The 13771-nt window shown below is 44.0% G+C and overlaps 1 protein-coding gene across 1 annotated transcript; it reads left to right on the plus strand.

Moving 5' to 3' along the window:
- The first annotated feature begins 6437 nt into the window (after nt 1-6437).
- On the plus strand, nt 6438-13310 carry fgf8a (fibroblast growth factor 8a). Its single transcript, XM_028603774.1, has 5 exons — nt 6438-6506; nt 6611-6647; nt 7532-7712; nt 10474-10580; nt 12945-13310. Exons 1-5 carry the CDS (start codon nt 6475-6477, stop codon nt 13227-13229), a joined length of 642 nt encoding a protein of 213 aa, XP_028459575.1. The 5' UTR covers nt 6438-6474; the 3' UTR covers nt 13230-13310.
- Nucleotides 13311-13771: the final 461 nt, after the last annotated feature.

Consider the following 13771-nt stretch of genomic DNA (forward strand, 5'->3'; position numbering starts at 1 on the left):
ATTAGCTTTGTTGAGATTCGCCCGTTTTCAGCGGCAGTTTCAAAATATGAGATTTTCATAGTAAAGGGTTGTCAATGGGATTTTGAGCTCATATGTATGTCCTATTTACCCACTGAACTGTCGTTATTCAACTATGACAGGGTAAAATCGGTTTTGCATTCTATCACCCCTTTAATTATATAAATCTATTTGTATAGCAAATATGAAAACACCCTCTCTCTCTCTCTCTCTCTCTGATTGTTTCTTTCTCCTATCTGTGTGAATGATGTGTTCAGTTTTGCTTCTTGTGTGTTTGTGTAGTATGTCCTCTTTCCAGGTTACATGGTGGAGAGGAGGTTGTGTGGCTCAGTCTCTAGGTGGTTCGTGACCCATGGAAACAGTTTGACATCCTAACAGATAAATTGTCATAAAACTTTACATTATACGTATAGTTTTTGTCATTTGGATATACTTGTGTACTTGAGTGAATACTTGGGTGTCGTATGCTGTACAGATTGTACAGCCCCTTGAGGAAAATATGTGATATTTGGCAATATACATAAAATTGACTTTATGGATTTGGATTCATGAGACTATGCTCCTATCTGTCCAATCTGAGTTTTCTGTTGCACAACTAAAACTACTTTTGAACGTACACATGTTCCACCAAAAAGTTCCTTCCCGAGGCTATTTTGCAGCGGCTCCGTGGCTCCGTTTAGCACCGCCCAAGCCGATTGTGATTGGTTTTAAGAAATGCCAATAAACCAGAGCACGTTTTTCTCCTATCCTGGAATGCTGTGTGGACTAGCCAGACGTTCCTCTGTGGCGCTGTGGAGGAAGGTCTGGCAATGCGTGACCAACACTGATTCAGTCTAACTTTTCTGTGGGTGACTATATGTCTCATTAGTGATACACCACAGTGAGCCGCTGTCGAGCTCACTTCACTCGGTGAAGTGCTGTTGTTCAGCTTTGCCTCAAAAACAATTACAACCATCCAAATAATAGACACAGCTGAGCCAGAAGTCTCAAGTAACTCTATGGTCCTCTAGTCACTTTCTCAGGCCCCAGTCCAGTCATTAGGTGTGTGTGTGTGTGCCTTCAACTGTTTATCCATCTGGAAAGAGAGAGAGAGAGAGAGAGAGAGAGAGAGAGAGAGAGAGAGAGAGAGAGAGAGAGAGAGACTGGCATTTATGAACATACAGACATTCCCAGTCTCAAATCCAGGGCGTCTTTGATTGCCCTGCTGGGTTTGACCAAATATACCCTCCTTCATGGAACACATGCTAGTAAAACTCATTCCATATGACCACTTAAACCCGGCACAGAGGCTACAGCAGCAACTCCTGTTTGCCTCTGCTCTAACACCTGGATCTATTCAACCCTGAGTGTGACAGTGAAGCCAAGTTTACTGGAGATGATTCTGCAGAGCATCTCCATCCTGTTGTTGCTGTTTCTCTGAAGCGCTGACCTGTAGTACACTGTAAGTAATGAATCCATAGAAAAACGGATAATGTCCTCTCACAAGATCATGAGTATGAGTGCGTTCCATGTACCTCGGAACTCGAAATCATAACAGTGATTATTTAGTAACTTTGTACGAAGTACCACTTTGCCTGAGGGTGGATAAAAGAGTCTAAATCATGGGCGATTTTTGACCCTTTTTAGGGGGGCTCAAGCTCCCCTAAATTTCATCTCAGCCCCAAAACATGTTTTATTTTATTTTTTTATCAATTTTGGTGCTTCAAGTGAGAGTTTTTGAACTTGTCTGTTGGTGACAGAGGAGAAACAGTTACAGGTTTAATATCCTGTGTGTCTGTCTCCAATGCTATGCACCTGTAACCCCGTCAAGGAAAGGGTTAACAGAAGCGTAGCGTTGGCCAATCAGAGGAGGTTGTGCCAGACTCCCGCCTTTGGCTGAGTCTCTACCTGATCTGTCAGAGGGAGAGCAGCAGACAGTTGGGTAGTTTAACGTTGGTAGTCCCCAGAGAAGAAGTTGGTCATTTCATGGCGCAGATTAGAACCCAAATTAAAATGTAAGAAAATTGTTGAATGTTAGAACAATGTGTCAAATTGGTCATTATTACTGTGATTTATAGCTCAGAGATTATATATATATATATATATATATATATATATATATATATATATATATATTTATATATATAAATTCCGCCGGATGCATGTGTTTACGCCAATGTCCTTTTGCTTCCGCTTCCTTTGTGTTGGCATTCTAACCTCTGGTGGATTTGTGAGGACTATGGTTAACTGCTCCTCAGATCTCTGCAGGGTAAATCCAGACAGCTAGCTAGACTATCTGTCCAATCGGAGATTTCTGTTGCACGACTAAAACTACTTTAGAACATACACACGTTCCACCAAAACAAGTTCCTTCCAGAGACTGTGCGGAGCTTTGCACCGCCCATGACCATTGTGATTGGTTTAAAGAAATTCCAATAAACCAGAGCACGCTTTTCTCCCATCCCAGAATGCCGTGTGGACTCGCCAGACTCTCCTCTGCAGCGCTGTGGAGGAAGGTCTGGCAATGCCAGATTATGCAGCTACTAAATAAACAATTGTAGGCCTTATCGTCCCTACTGGTGTTCTGTCATTCTTTGACTGATATGATTGTGAAATGGCTATTACATTTCATTCAATGTGATATTAAAAAGGTCTTAAAAAGTACAATTTTTTCACCTGAGCAACTGCCTTTTGTTGTTCTTGTTCGACACGTGTCACTTTTCCTGATGTTTTTGTCTCTTTTTTTCCATATTCTTTGTCACCATTTGATGTTATTGTCTCTTTTTGTCAGCGATTTTGTAGATGTTTTTGTCGATTTTTTTCACCAATTTTGGGGGGTTTTTTTATTGATTTTTTTCCCAGATTTTTTTTCCCCTAAGTTTTTGAAGCTTTTTCCAACATTTTTCTCACTTTTTTTTCAACATTCTTTTGTCATTTTTTTTCTTCAAATGCTATAAAATTAAATAAAACACCCAAATTCAATAATAGTAGTGAACTGATCATTTATTTTACCTGTGAAGAGTAATGGTCGTATGGAACAATCCACCTTATAGTTTCTTTGACAATTTGGTGTAAATTTCTGATATAGAAACTTTTTAAAAATGGGTCAAATTGTACCTGAGGACAACAGGAGGGTTAAACACAAGCCTATTTTTGTGGCCGTAGCCTGAGACGCTAAAGCACACCTCAGCTTAACGAGGTGAAGGGAAGAGAGAGAAATGATGGAGGGAGGAGGAAGAGCAGAGGGAGGAGGGAAGATGGCAGATGGCTGCACATTGGAATGCAGAGCAGGAATGATGGAGGGGAGAGAGAAGTGTAACCAAGGTAGTCAATTGAAGACAGGGGGGTTGGATAGTGAAAGGAGGATGATATTTAACAAAAGGAGAGCAATGTCAAACTTCAATTTGAACACATTTCTAACAAAGAAATAGTTCCAGTGAAAACTGGAATATCCAGAGCAAGAGAGACAGAAATGCTGCTGTTGATTTTTTTAAATGTTATTTTCCAATACTGTGAGCACCACAAACTAAATCCCAGTCACCTGTTGTACTGTGGTGGAGGAAGAAATGCTTTTCCACTTTCAGAGCATGCCGGCACTTTCATTTCATTTCACTACAATAGTCACAGTCACAGTCAACATTATGTCAGCTTTTATTTCTATCACTTATATTATTTTTGTGTAGTACTACAGTACAGACTTTTTAAATCAGTCTCCACGTTGCGCTGCATTACCACACAACCAGCATGGAACTTTGAAAACACAAGATGTTTACAGTTTCAATTTGCTGCAAGATGATTTTAGAGCATACTAAAATGAATGAAAAAAACCAATGGATGAAATCTAAAATTGAAATATGTTAGGTAATGTAAAGCATAAATAGTTGGTAGTAACAGTCCGAAACATGCAAAACACTGGAAGCTTAAAGGTGTTTGGAGCAGTGGCCCCCGATGGTCCAAATTCATGTTACATGACAAATATGATTTATTTTATTTTATTTTCAGCGTCAAAATATGTTTTTCATAACCCCCTTTGGTGGATCTCGGGTCCTGAGTGTAGGAACAGAAAAGAGAGAGGGAGAGTAGGAGCAGAGGGGGAAGGGTGTTGGCCCCCCTGCAGAGCTGCTGATGGATGCAGGGCTCCTGGGGTTAAGGGGAGGGCAGCCCGGCCCTGAGCCAGGCTACAGAGTGGCAGCTACCTGCCGCTCATCTCACACACACACCCACACACACACACACACACACACACACACACTCCGAGCTTTCGATACAATTTTTTTGTCAAACATCAACACTCTTATGCACCATCACATTACACGGATCTACTTCATGTCTCACATGGGGGTTACATGTTTAACTTGTATCATCTCACACACACACACACACACACACACACACACACACACACACACACACACACACACAGCAGATGCTAATGGGAGGAAGGAGGAACCAGAGAAAGAAACCATGTGAAAAATTGAAGCCTGTCAGTGGAGCAGACAACACATGAAGTGACTCCGGCGTGTAATACAGCAGACAGCACAGACCTCCACAGTCTTAAATTCTGTCATATTACACCATCAAGGACTCTGGTGGGGGGCAACTGACTCAGGCTCCACTTAACCACCTCCTCTGGAGCACCCACTGGTGGCTGTACCCTGTATGACAGGCTGACAGTCAAAGCGTCTTCTCTCATGGGCTGTTTCAGACAGTCAGTTAGAGGTTGGGATATTCGCCTCTAATAAGGCCTATCAAGAAAGCTAATTATAAGGCACATTATGGATTCATAATTCTGCAGCCTGTCAAATGACCCTAAATTCAAACTTTTTGGTCTGGCTCCAGATCTTCTGGCCTCCATCTTCTAGGTCTCCTTGAGGAGGTATATCTTAACTCAATGGACCACTTCAAGCCGTTCCAGCTAATTTAATGACACCTTTAATGATGTGTATTAATCACGCCGTGCTGAGTTTCTGTGCCCTTGTTGTGGCCGATACCGAACAGTCTAATTAATGGGCAAACAATCAATAAAGTCGAGCTGATAGTGATTGGATGCGGCTATTCTATACTAAAAGGGCGCGGTTTGCGGATAATTAATGTCTCTTATGTCAAAAAAAAGTAAGTGGGTCTATTTCATGTCATTGACCAGGCTGGGGAGGCGTGAATGCCCCCCCCCCACCCTTCCTCCACACTGCTGTCTGCTTCGTCTTAATCAATTCATGTTTCACTCTGTCATCTTCCGCAGCTCTGCTTTCCAGATATTCACGTATTGCTTTCCATGAATACGTCTTAAAAGCCTGTTTGTCTCCGCAGCTCAGTTAGAGCTTTCTCTCTGTCAAATGAAAAGGGAAGGGGGGGGGTAAAAACGCTAATCGCCTGTAATCCTTTTAATATGTCTCACACTTTGCTCTGGCAATACACAAAGCTGAGCAAGCCTGGTGCATCCCCAAACTGGAAGAGCAGAGTATTAATGGACATGGGGCAGAGAGGAGGAGGGGGGGGCAAGGGTCATCAGGTTACTGCTGAAGACACAACACAAGCACAACTGTGTAGTATGGTGATGATGAGAGGCGGTCATTTTGTATTTTAGTTATTTTTTTCATTGACAGACTTTAAGCGGCCCAGGCTCCTCCTCGCCTCATTTCTTCCCACCCCCACCCCCCCATCTCCAAAGTGTGGTCCGCTGCTCAGGTAGAGATGTTTGAAATAAGGGGGGGGGGGGGAGGGAGGGGAGAGTGGGGCTGGGGCTGTCCGCTTTTGTTCTGCAGGAGAAGAAAAAAAAAAGGGGGCTTGTTCTTAGGAAATCAGCCTGCCATTTTACCCGAGGGGTGTGTGAGCGCCGACCGAGAGGCTTGACACGGGAGCGCTGTGGGATGGGACCAGAGAGAGAGGAGAGACGGAGCGTCCAGTCTGCAGTCCTGACACAGCCGAGCGGAGCAGCAGCAGCAGCATCGAGTCTCCTCTACAGCGGGATCACACACACACACACACACACACACACACACCTGAAGGCCGCGGAGGACCACGGGGATTACAAAGCACGCGGAAATAGCCTGACAGCATGGACCAAATTGTTTGTAAAAAATAAATAATTAAGACATATAGAAGAAGAAGTTTTTTTGGGGGGTTATTTTTTTTTCTTCTGTTTCCATCCCGGAAACTTCAACGTACAGCTCCGCTTCTGCAAGTGCACTTAGACTTTTGCTGTAGCCTTCTGACAGAATCAGGTTTTTATTTGAAGGAGAAATTGTCAAGTCGTCGTCACTGCTATTCGGCTGTTCAAGGGGAGCCGGATAATGGACATTCATTTAATGAGGAAAGAGCCCGATGTGCATGCATGAGCCTCTCTGTCAGCACCTCTGACCTTTTTTATTTTTGTGTGTGGATTTCGGTGAAATTTCTTTTTGGGACGTCGCGTGTTTGATTTGTAACGAGATCAACTGGACTTTGCCGCCCTGGAAGAGCGTTTCACCTCCATCCAACATGCGACCCATCACGTCCAGACTCAGCTATCTGTAAGTGGCTTTTTCCTCCCTCTCTTCCACTCTTTACGTACCGTAAATGCATCCCTGGCGCAGCTCTGAACTAACTTTACGCATGTTATTCTTCTCCCTTGCAGGTGTCTACACTTATTCGCGTTCTGCTACTATGCTCAGGTATGTCACTGCATTCATTTATTGTCACGTAGCCTACATGTTTCACAATGTTCCGTTTTTTTTATTATTTTTATTTTGAGCGTTATAAAAAAAAAAAAGAGTCTTCGGAAACCTCCTCAATGGCAATCAAAGCTTGTGATGCAATGACAGCGAGAGGAGGAAAGGTGAGGGATCATCATCACATTATGGGATACAACAATATCGGATGGCTCCCACGGCGCTCCTGGCAGCGGGGCGCGCGGCCTGCTGGCAGGTTGCTAATGAACATGCCGGCCTTGGCACAGGACGAGCGGGCACAGACGGGGCATCGGGGTGGAGGGAAATGCTTTTGGAAAAAAAAAATAATAATATCGTGAGGGCCCTATTTCCCCTCCCCGTCAGCAGCAGTCATTCCATCACAGTGGAGAGCGGCGGATAGAGAGATTTAAAAGTGATGTTCTGTAGTTCATTTATCCCGTTCATAACGTGTGTTTGTTTGTGTGTGTCTGTGTCTGTGTCTGTGTGTGTGCTCTGCGCTGTGGCGCGCATGCATTCTCCTGTACGCACAACCTGAAATCACGCCGTGCGTCTGTTTTGGAAGCTGTTAATTCCCTTTGGCAGCAGCGCGCCTGGAACTTGTTACACTTGTCACTCGGGGGAAAACAACAACAAGCTGTTGTTGCGTTAGGATAGCGTTCCCCTCTATGTTTAAGTGCTTCAATCATTTCCTACAGTAACCAGCAGACACACAATTTGGCTTCACTCTCAGTCCAGATATTCTTTTTTATTATTTTTCTCTTTTCTTTTTTTTTTGCGCAGTTGCATGTCAGTAAAATTTAAAAGAAATCCATAAATAAGACAAATTGTACACATTGATGACTGTGATGACGTCCAATTTCTGACAGGTAACCAATCAGTCCCCGCCTAATTTCACGCAGCATGTAAGCGAGCAGAGCGAAGTGACGGACCGCGTGAGCCGCAAGTTGATCCGGATCTACCAGCTGTACAGCCGGACCAGCGGCAAGCACGTGCAGGTCCTGCCCAACAAGAAGATCAACGCCATGGCCGACGATGGAGATGTGCACGGTAAGAAACAAAATAAAAATAAAAATAAAAAAAGCCCCGCAATAACTCCGCCTGTACTCGATCCTCCGAGGTCCCTGAAAAAAAATGGCTTTCTCTCAACTAAAGTTCCATACGTGAATCATGCTGTAGCCTAATGATGCAGCAACATACCTTCCTCTGATCGTAACCATTAACTAAAATAATTCATAATTTATTAATTCCAAAAATAAGTTGAAATTTTTTGATTAAATTTCGCCATATGCAATTCTAAACAAAAAGTAACTTCATGCATGGATCCCTGCAAATGTATACTATTTTACAATTCCATGTTTATATTCAAAAACTGTGCTTATTATTCATTTTTAAGGATTTGTTTTTTTGCCTGTAGCATACATCTACATATCTTTTTTTCTTTGTGATTGAAATGATTCCCAGCATGTTTTTTTTTATTATTAAATTTTTTTAAACGGGGCTTAAAGCCAATATTATAATGTCATTACACCCTCATGTTGTCCTCAACCAATTTGATCCCTTTTTCAAAGTTTTCTATCAGAAATATGGGTTTATTTCAACCAAATTTCCCCAAAATTAACATGCAACATTAAAATAAATAATTGATGATCACTACTTTCATATGTCTGTCCGGGTCAAAATCTGTGATAATACATAAACATATGCTCCTTTGAACTATTACTCAAAATATAATACAAAAATAGGCATCATTTCATGTAAATGAGGTGCAGTGACCGTACATTACAAAGAAGTGTAAAACAAGTGGTAATAAGTTGGAATCAATTTGGCTAAGAAGATGTAAGCCAGACCTGGGGGAGACTGTACAGGCTACTTTATACTTTATAAACCGGTGACAACACAAGGGTTAACTATAAGAAGAAGGCCTGAAGAATCTAAGGAGCAAAATGTCTGAGATATGAAATAGGCAAACTCGTAACCTAAGTCACATATTTCATTTGAATGCCATTCATAAAGAGTGTGTGAATCAGGAATTTTTAATGCAAATCTGGATATCTGCAGAATGCGTCCTCATGCATTCAGTTCTTCAAAGATTTGTCTATTTTTGGTCTTGATTCACGATACTGAAAATATCAAAGATAAAAGTGGAACCCCCTTATTGTCAGCGTTTTCTCAAAGCCTTCCCCTTTAACCGAACAGTTAGCTGGTGGTGCTGGAGGTGGTTTATGATCTCAGTCTCTCCTGGTGGAGGTGGAGGTGGAGGTGGTTTATGATCTCAGTCTCTCCTGGTGGAGGTGGAGGTGGAGGTGGTTTATGATCTCAGGGTGGTTTGGTTTATGATCTCAGTCTCTCCTGGTGGAGGTGGAGGTGGAGGTGGTTTATGATCTCAGTCTCTCCTGGTGGAGGTGGAGGTGGAGGTGGTTTATGATTTCAGTTTCTCCTGGTGGAGGTGGAGGTGGAGGTGGTTTATGATCTCAGTCTCTCCTGGTGGAGGTGGAGGTGGAGGTGGTTTATGATCTCAGTCTCTCCTGGTGGAGGTGGAGGTGGAGGTGGTTTATGATCTCAGTCTCTCCTGGTGGTGGAGGTGGTTTATGATCTCAGTCTCTCCTGGTGGAGGTGGAGGTGGAGGTGGAGGTGGTTTATGATCTCAGTCTCTCCAGTGGAGGTGGAGGTGGAGGTGGAGGTGGAGGGGAAACTGGCCGCTGGATTGTCTGGAAGAGCCATTAGAAGTCATCTTACTTCTACCTTCCGAACATTTTCTGCATAGTTCCTTCCACCACCCCCCACCCCCCACCCCCTGCCTCAAACCCTATACCTTCAACCCCACTCCGTCCAGCCTGAATCTGGCGGGCCTTGTCCTGGCCTACAGTTTTTGTTATATTCAGAGTAAACTGAATTCCACTAAAACATCTACTGATAATGGGGTACAGGGAGGTCCAATGTAGTTGTGCACGTGTGTGGCCTCAAATGAGTGTGCAAGCTATTCAGGTCATCTGAAGCAATTTTACGTGTGTGTGTGTGTGTGTGTGTGTGTGTGTGTCCCATGTCTGTCTTTGACTCTGCCCTTCATTCAGACCACAATCTGTAACTCAGACGTGTAGTGGTGATACAGTGGGTGGGTGACCCCGGTGACCCTGCGTTCCGTTTTCATGAGACAGTGTGGATTAGAAATTATATATTTTTTTAAGAGTTCACCTCCTGTTGGCTTCTAATGTTCTGGAGAAATAGACACGAGAATGTGAAATGACTGCAGCATGAAGTGAAGATATACGCCACAGTTTGTTTTGGATCTTGTTGCACAGCAACTCCAAAAAAAAAATGTACAAACCTCCCTAAAGTCATGCTATCCGTGTGTCCCCAGTGTCTTTCGGTTCGTCCCGGGTGTAGAGGTAAACGTGAGGCTTTACGTGCGAGAGATCAATGCAGATCTATTCTAAAAAGAATTCTTGATGGGCCTGCCAGGGTCGCCTCTTTAGCTTTCAAAGAATCAAGAGACACATGCTTTTATCATTTTGAAAGAATTTCAGCTTGCATAAATCCCCAGGAATTGTCCCACAGGTATGTATGTGTGTGTGTGTGTGTGTCGTGCGCGCGCGTGTGTGTGTGAAAGATAGAGAGAGAGAAAGAGAGAGGGGAGAAAGAGTACGCTTGCTTGGAAACACACTCAAGCATTTGTGTGTGTTGTCGATGCTTTCTATGTCCATACATGTCATTAATTCTGTTTTTGGATGTTTTAGGGAATAACCTTCTCCCAGCTGCCCCGCTCTCAGCTGGAGTTCCTAACCAGACTCTTTTTCTTTGATTTCTTTAGCTAAACTCGTCGTGGAAACAGACACGTTTGGGAGCCGAGTGCGCATCAAGGGAGCCGAGACGGGCTTCTACATCTGCATGAACAAAAAGGGGAAGCTCATCGGCAAGGTGAGGAGAAACGTTTGACCTCAGTCAGAGTGTGTCTTGTGTGTCTTCTGTTTGGTGAAGGCCAACCACACGGCAAATTGTTTAGAGCAGAGAAATCCAAATCATCCATTCGTTTTCATCAGCCGTGGTGCTCCATGCTGACATCTGAGACTACATGTTGTGAAAAGTGAACAAAAGATCTTAAAAGTGATCTGGAATGATTTGCAGCAAGGTTGCATTGAAGACAGGTCACATTTACAATAAATAGAGCATATTAGCATATATCATACATCATCACATATCATTTTTGAACCAGCCGGGTTACTTCCCCACTGTGTACGGTTAGATATCACTGCACAGTAGATGAATACATTATTCCTCACCAAAAATAGTTCCAAAGATGACCCAATGCACATCAGCATTCATGAGTTTATAATACTTTTTAAATAATAACATTGGCAATACTGTTTATCTAATCTCAAAAAATCTCATTACGAGACCAAAACTAACAAGAATTCCATCATACCTCTTACTCATAGCTCATTCCTCTTACCAAATGTGTAACAGTCCACAGCTGAAAATAGTCCCCAACACATGCACCGTTTCCTCCTGTTTATTTGATGAAAACTACAGTGACCAGCTGTTATATATATATTTTTTTTTACTGAGCTCTTTCAAAACTATATACTCGCGCAGCGTTTTTGAAAGATGAACCTCTTCAGTAGGAACCAATGAGCTCGGAGCTGAAAGCCAAGCCGACAGGAAGTCATTGTGTTTTACGCGGGACATGTGACAATAATTTCAACCTGCAGACCATATCCTCAAATCCACTGCGAGCTTTGTTTTTTTCTTTAGACTTGTGACTTAAGGAAGACGACCTGCTAGATAATCGTTCCATGCTTCTAAAGTCAGTACAGCAGCGTGTTTAGAGGCTATATGATAATTAATAGTTAATACAGGTTAGGGTTTCTTCCTTGCTGTTATGTGAGTGTTTAGGCGTGTGCTTCAGGCTGAGGCTATCTCAGTGCCCCTCTCTCACTGGGATGGCTAATAAACAGAGCTGCCAACCTCTCTGCACCCCCCCCCCCCACACCTCCCACCCACACACACACACACACTCCCCTCCACCCACCCAGCACCCTGCCTCGCGCACCATCTGCCCCGAACTACCGGCCCAGTCACAGCCTGCCCCGTGTGTCCGTTGGAGAGAGAGGAAGAATGAGCAGAGAGTGTGTCTTTTGGGGCGATGTGTGTGCACATGGGTGTATCGTGACTATTTTTAACACGCTGCGTGTTACAGTAGGCTATGCTGTGTCCAAGTCCAGTTAATGCCGTTACAGCTGACCTTACTGTACATTTGCTCGCTGATGGAAAGTGTGTCAGGTTTTCTTTACAACTAGAGGGCCACGCTTCACCCAGCTGTTTATTCAGCGCCCCATCCACTTTTGTCCCGCGGGGCTTTACTGTAACCGAACTCAGCAGAGGACTGGGGGAGGCGTGTTTAAATCGATTGGTTGTTATTCAATTCCAGCCGAGCATGCTCGGTTACATTTCCCCACAAATGCAACAGGAGATCAAACCGGCAGTGAAAGGGACACTTGAGGGCTGATTAAGGCTTTATGGCCGGAGGATCCGTCCTGCAGCTACTGACCCACAAGGGCTGGAGGGGAGAAGAGTCATTGCTTACTGTCATTCCCCCTCTCTCTGATCTGTAATGACTGTAGCATATGCCGCGTGTATGAGGGGAGGGCTGTGTGTGTGTGTGTGTGTGTGTGTGTGCGCGCATGATGCGTGTGCATGTGTGTGTGTGTGTGTGTGTGTGTGTGTGTGTGTGTGTGTGTGTGTGTGTGTGTGTGTGTGTGTGTGCAAGGCAGCACAGGGAAGCCTTTTTTACATCTGATATTTCAGATATTTCCCATCTGTAAATCAACTCTGAACATACCCAATAAGTGTGTTTCTGTGTGTGTGTGTGTGTGTGTGTGTGTGTGTGTGTGTGTGTGTGTGTGTGTGTGTGTGTGTGTGTGTGTGTGTGTGTGTATGGGTGTGTGCAAGGCAGCACAGGGAAGCCTTTTTTACATCTGATATTTCTGATATTTCCCATCTGTAAATCGACTCTGAACATACCCAATAAGTGTGTTTCTGTGTGTGTGTGTGTGTGTGTGTGTGTGTGTGTGTGTGCGTGTGTGTGTGTGTGTGTGTGTGTGTGTGTGTGTGTGTGTGTGTGTGTGTGTGTGTGTGTGTGTATGGGTGTGTGCAAGGCAGCACAGGGAAGCCTTTTTTTTTTTTACATCTGATATTTCTGATATTTCCCATCTGTAAATCGTCTCTGAACATACCCACTAACTGTGTTTCTTTGTGTGTGTGTGTGTGTGTGCGTTTCCGCAGAAAAACGGACAAGGCCGCGACTGTATCTTCACCGAGATCGTCCTGGAGAACAACTACACGGCGCTGAGGAACGCCCGCTACGAGAGCTGGTACATGGCGTTCACCCGGCGCGGGCGCCCACGGAAAGGCTCGCGGACGCGCCAGCACCAGCGCGAGGTCCATTTCATGAAGAGGCTGCCGAAGGGGCAGCAGCCCGTCCACTCGAGCCACCACCGCCCGTTCGACTTCATCCACTACCCTTTCAGTCAAAGGACTAAACGCACGCGCTACTCGTCCGAGCGCTGAGGAGGAGGAGGAGGGAGAGAGAGAGAGAATGGACAGAGAGAAAAGTGGAGAAACTGACAGACTGAGCGGAATTACAAGCAGCCGGCGCACTCCTCCGCTCTCCAAAAAAAATAAAAACAACAACCTCTAAAGACATTTTTATACTGAGCATTACTATATCTTAATACGTAGGTTGTTTTCTATTTTTCCTCAAAGTCAAAAAAAAAGCTGTACATAAACAAAAATATGAGAAATCTATTTTTGTACTCTAAACTTAGACCTGTGTAAAATAAAAATAAAAAAATAAGTTTGTTTTTAGATGCACATGACTAATTGTCTGACTTATCGGGACATCTTAGCATAGTGCGTTATGTTTTTTTGTTTTTTTTTCGATCAGTAGAGTCTTTTTTTTGGGGGATTCTCGCCTGCTGCTCAAGGAGACTTGAAGGGCCCTGATTGGCCGCACTGCCAGGAACACAAACTGTCCCACGCTGTGTGGCTGTAACACTGCAGTGTTGACTGGGATCGTTCTGTATCTTTCTCACACAGTGATGGAACAATGT

This window comes from Perca flavescens, chromosome 17 (assembly GCF_004354835.1).
Source record: "Perca flavescens isolate YP-PL-M2 chromosome 17, PFLA_1.0, whole genome shotgun sequence".
NCBI lineage: Eukaryota > Metazoa > Chordata > Actinopteri > Perciformes > Percidae > Perca > Perca flavescens.

Excerpts from the sequence above, each read along its gene's own strand:
- fgf8a (XM_028603774.1), top strand. The coding sequence starts at position 6,475 with ATGCGACCCATCACGTCCAGACTCAGCTATCT. Across the intron at positions 6,648-7,531 it reads CGTTCTGCTACTATGCTCAG|GTAACCAATCAGTCCCCGCC; the intron begins GTATGTCACTGC and ends AATTTCTGACAG. Across the intron at positions 10,581-12,944 it reads AGGGGAAGCTCATCGGCAAG|AAAAACGGACAAGGCCGCGA; the intron begins GTGAGGAGAAAC and ends GCGTTTCCGCAG.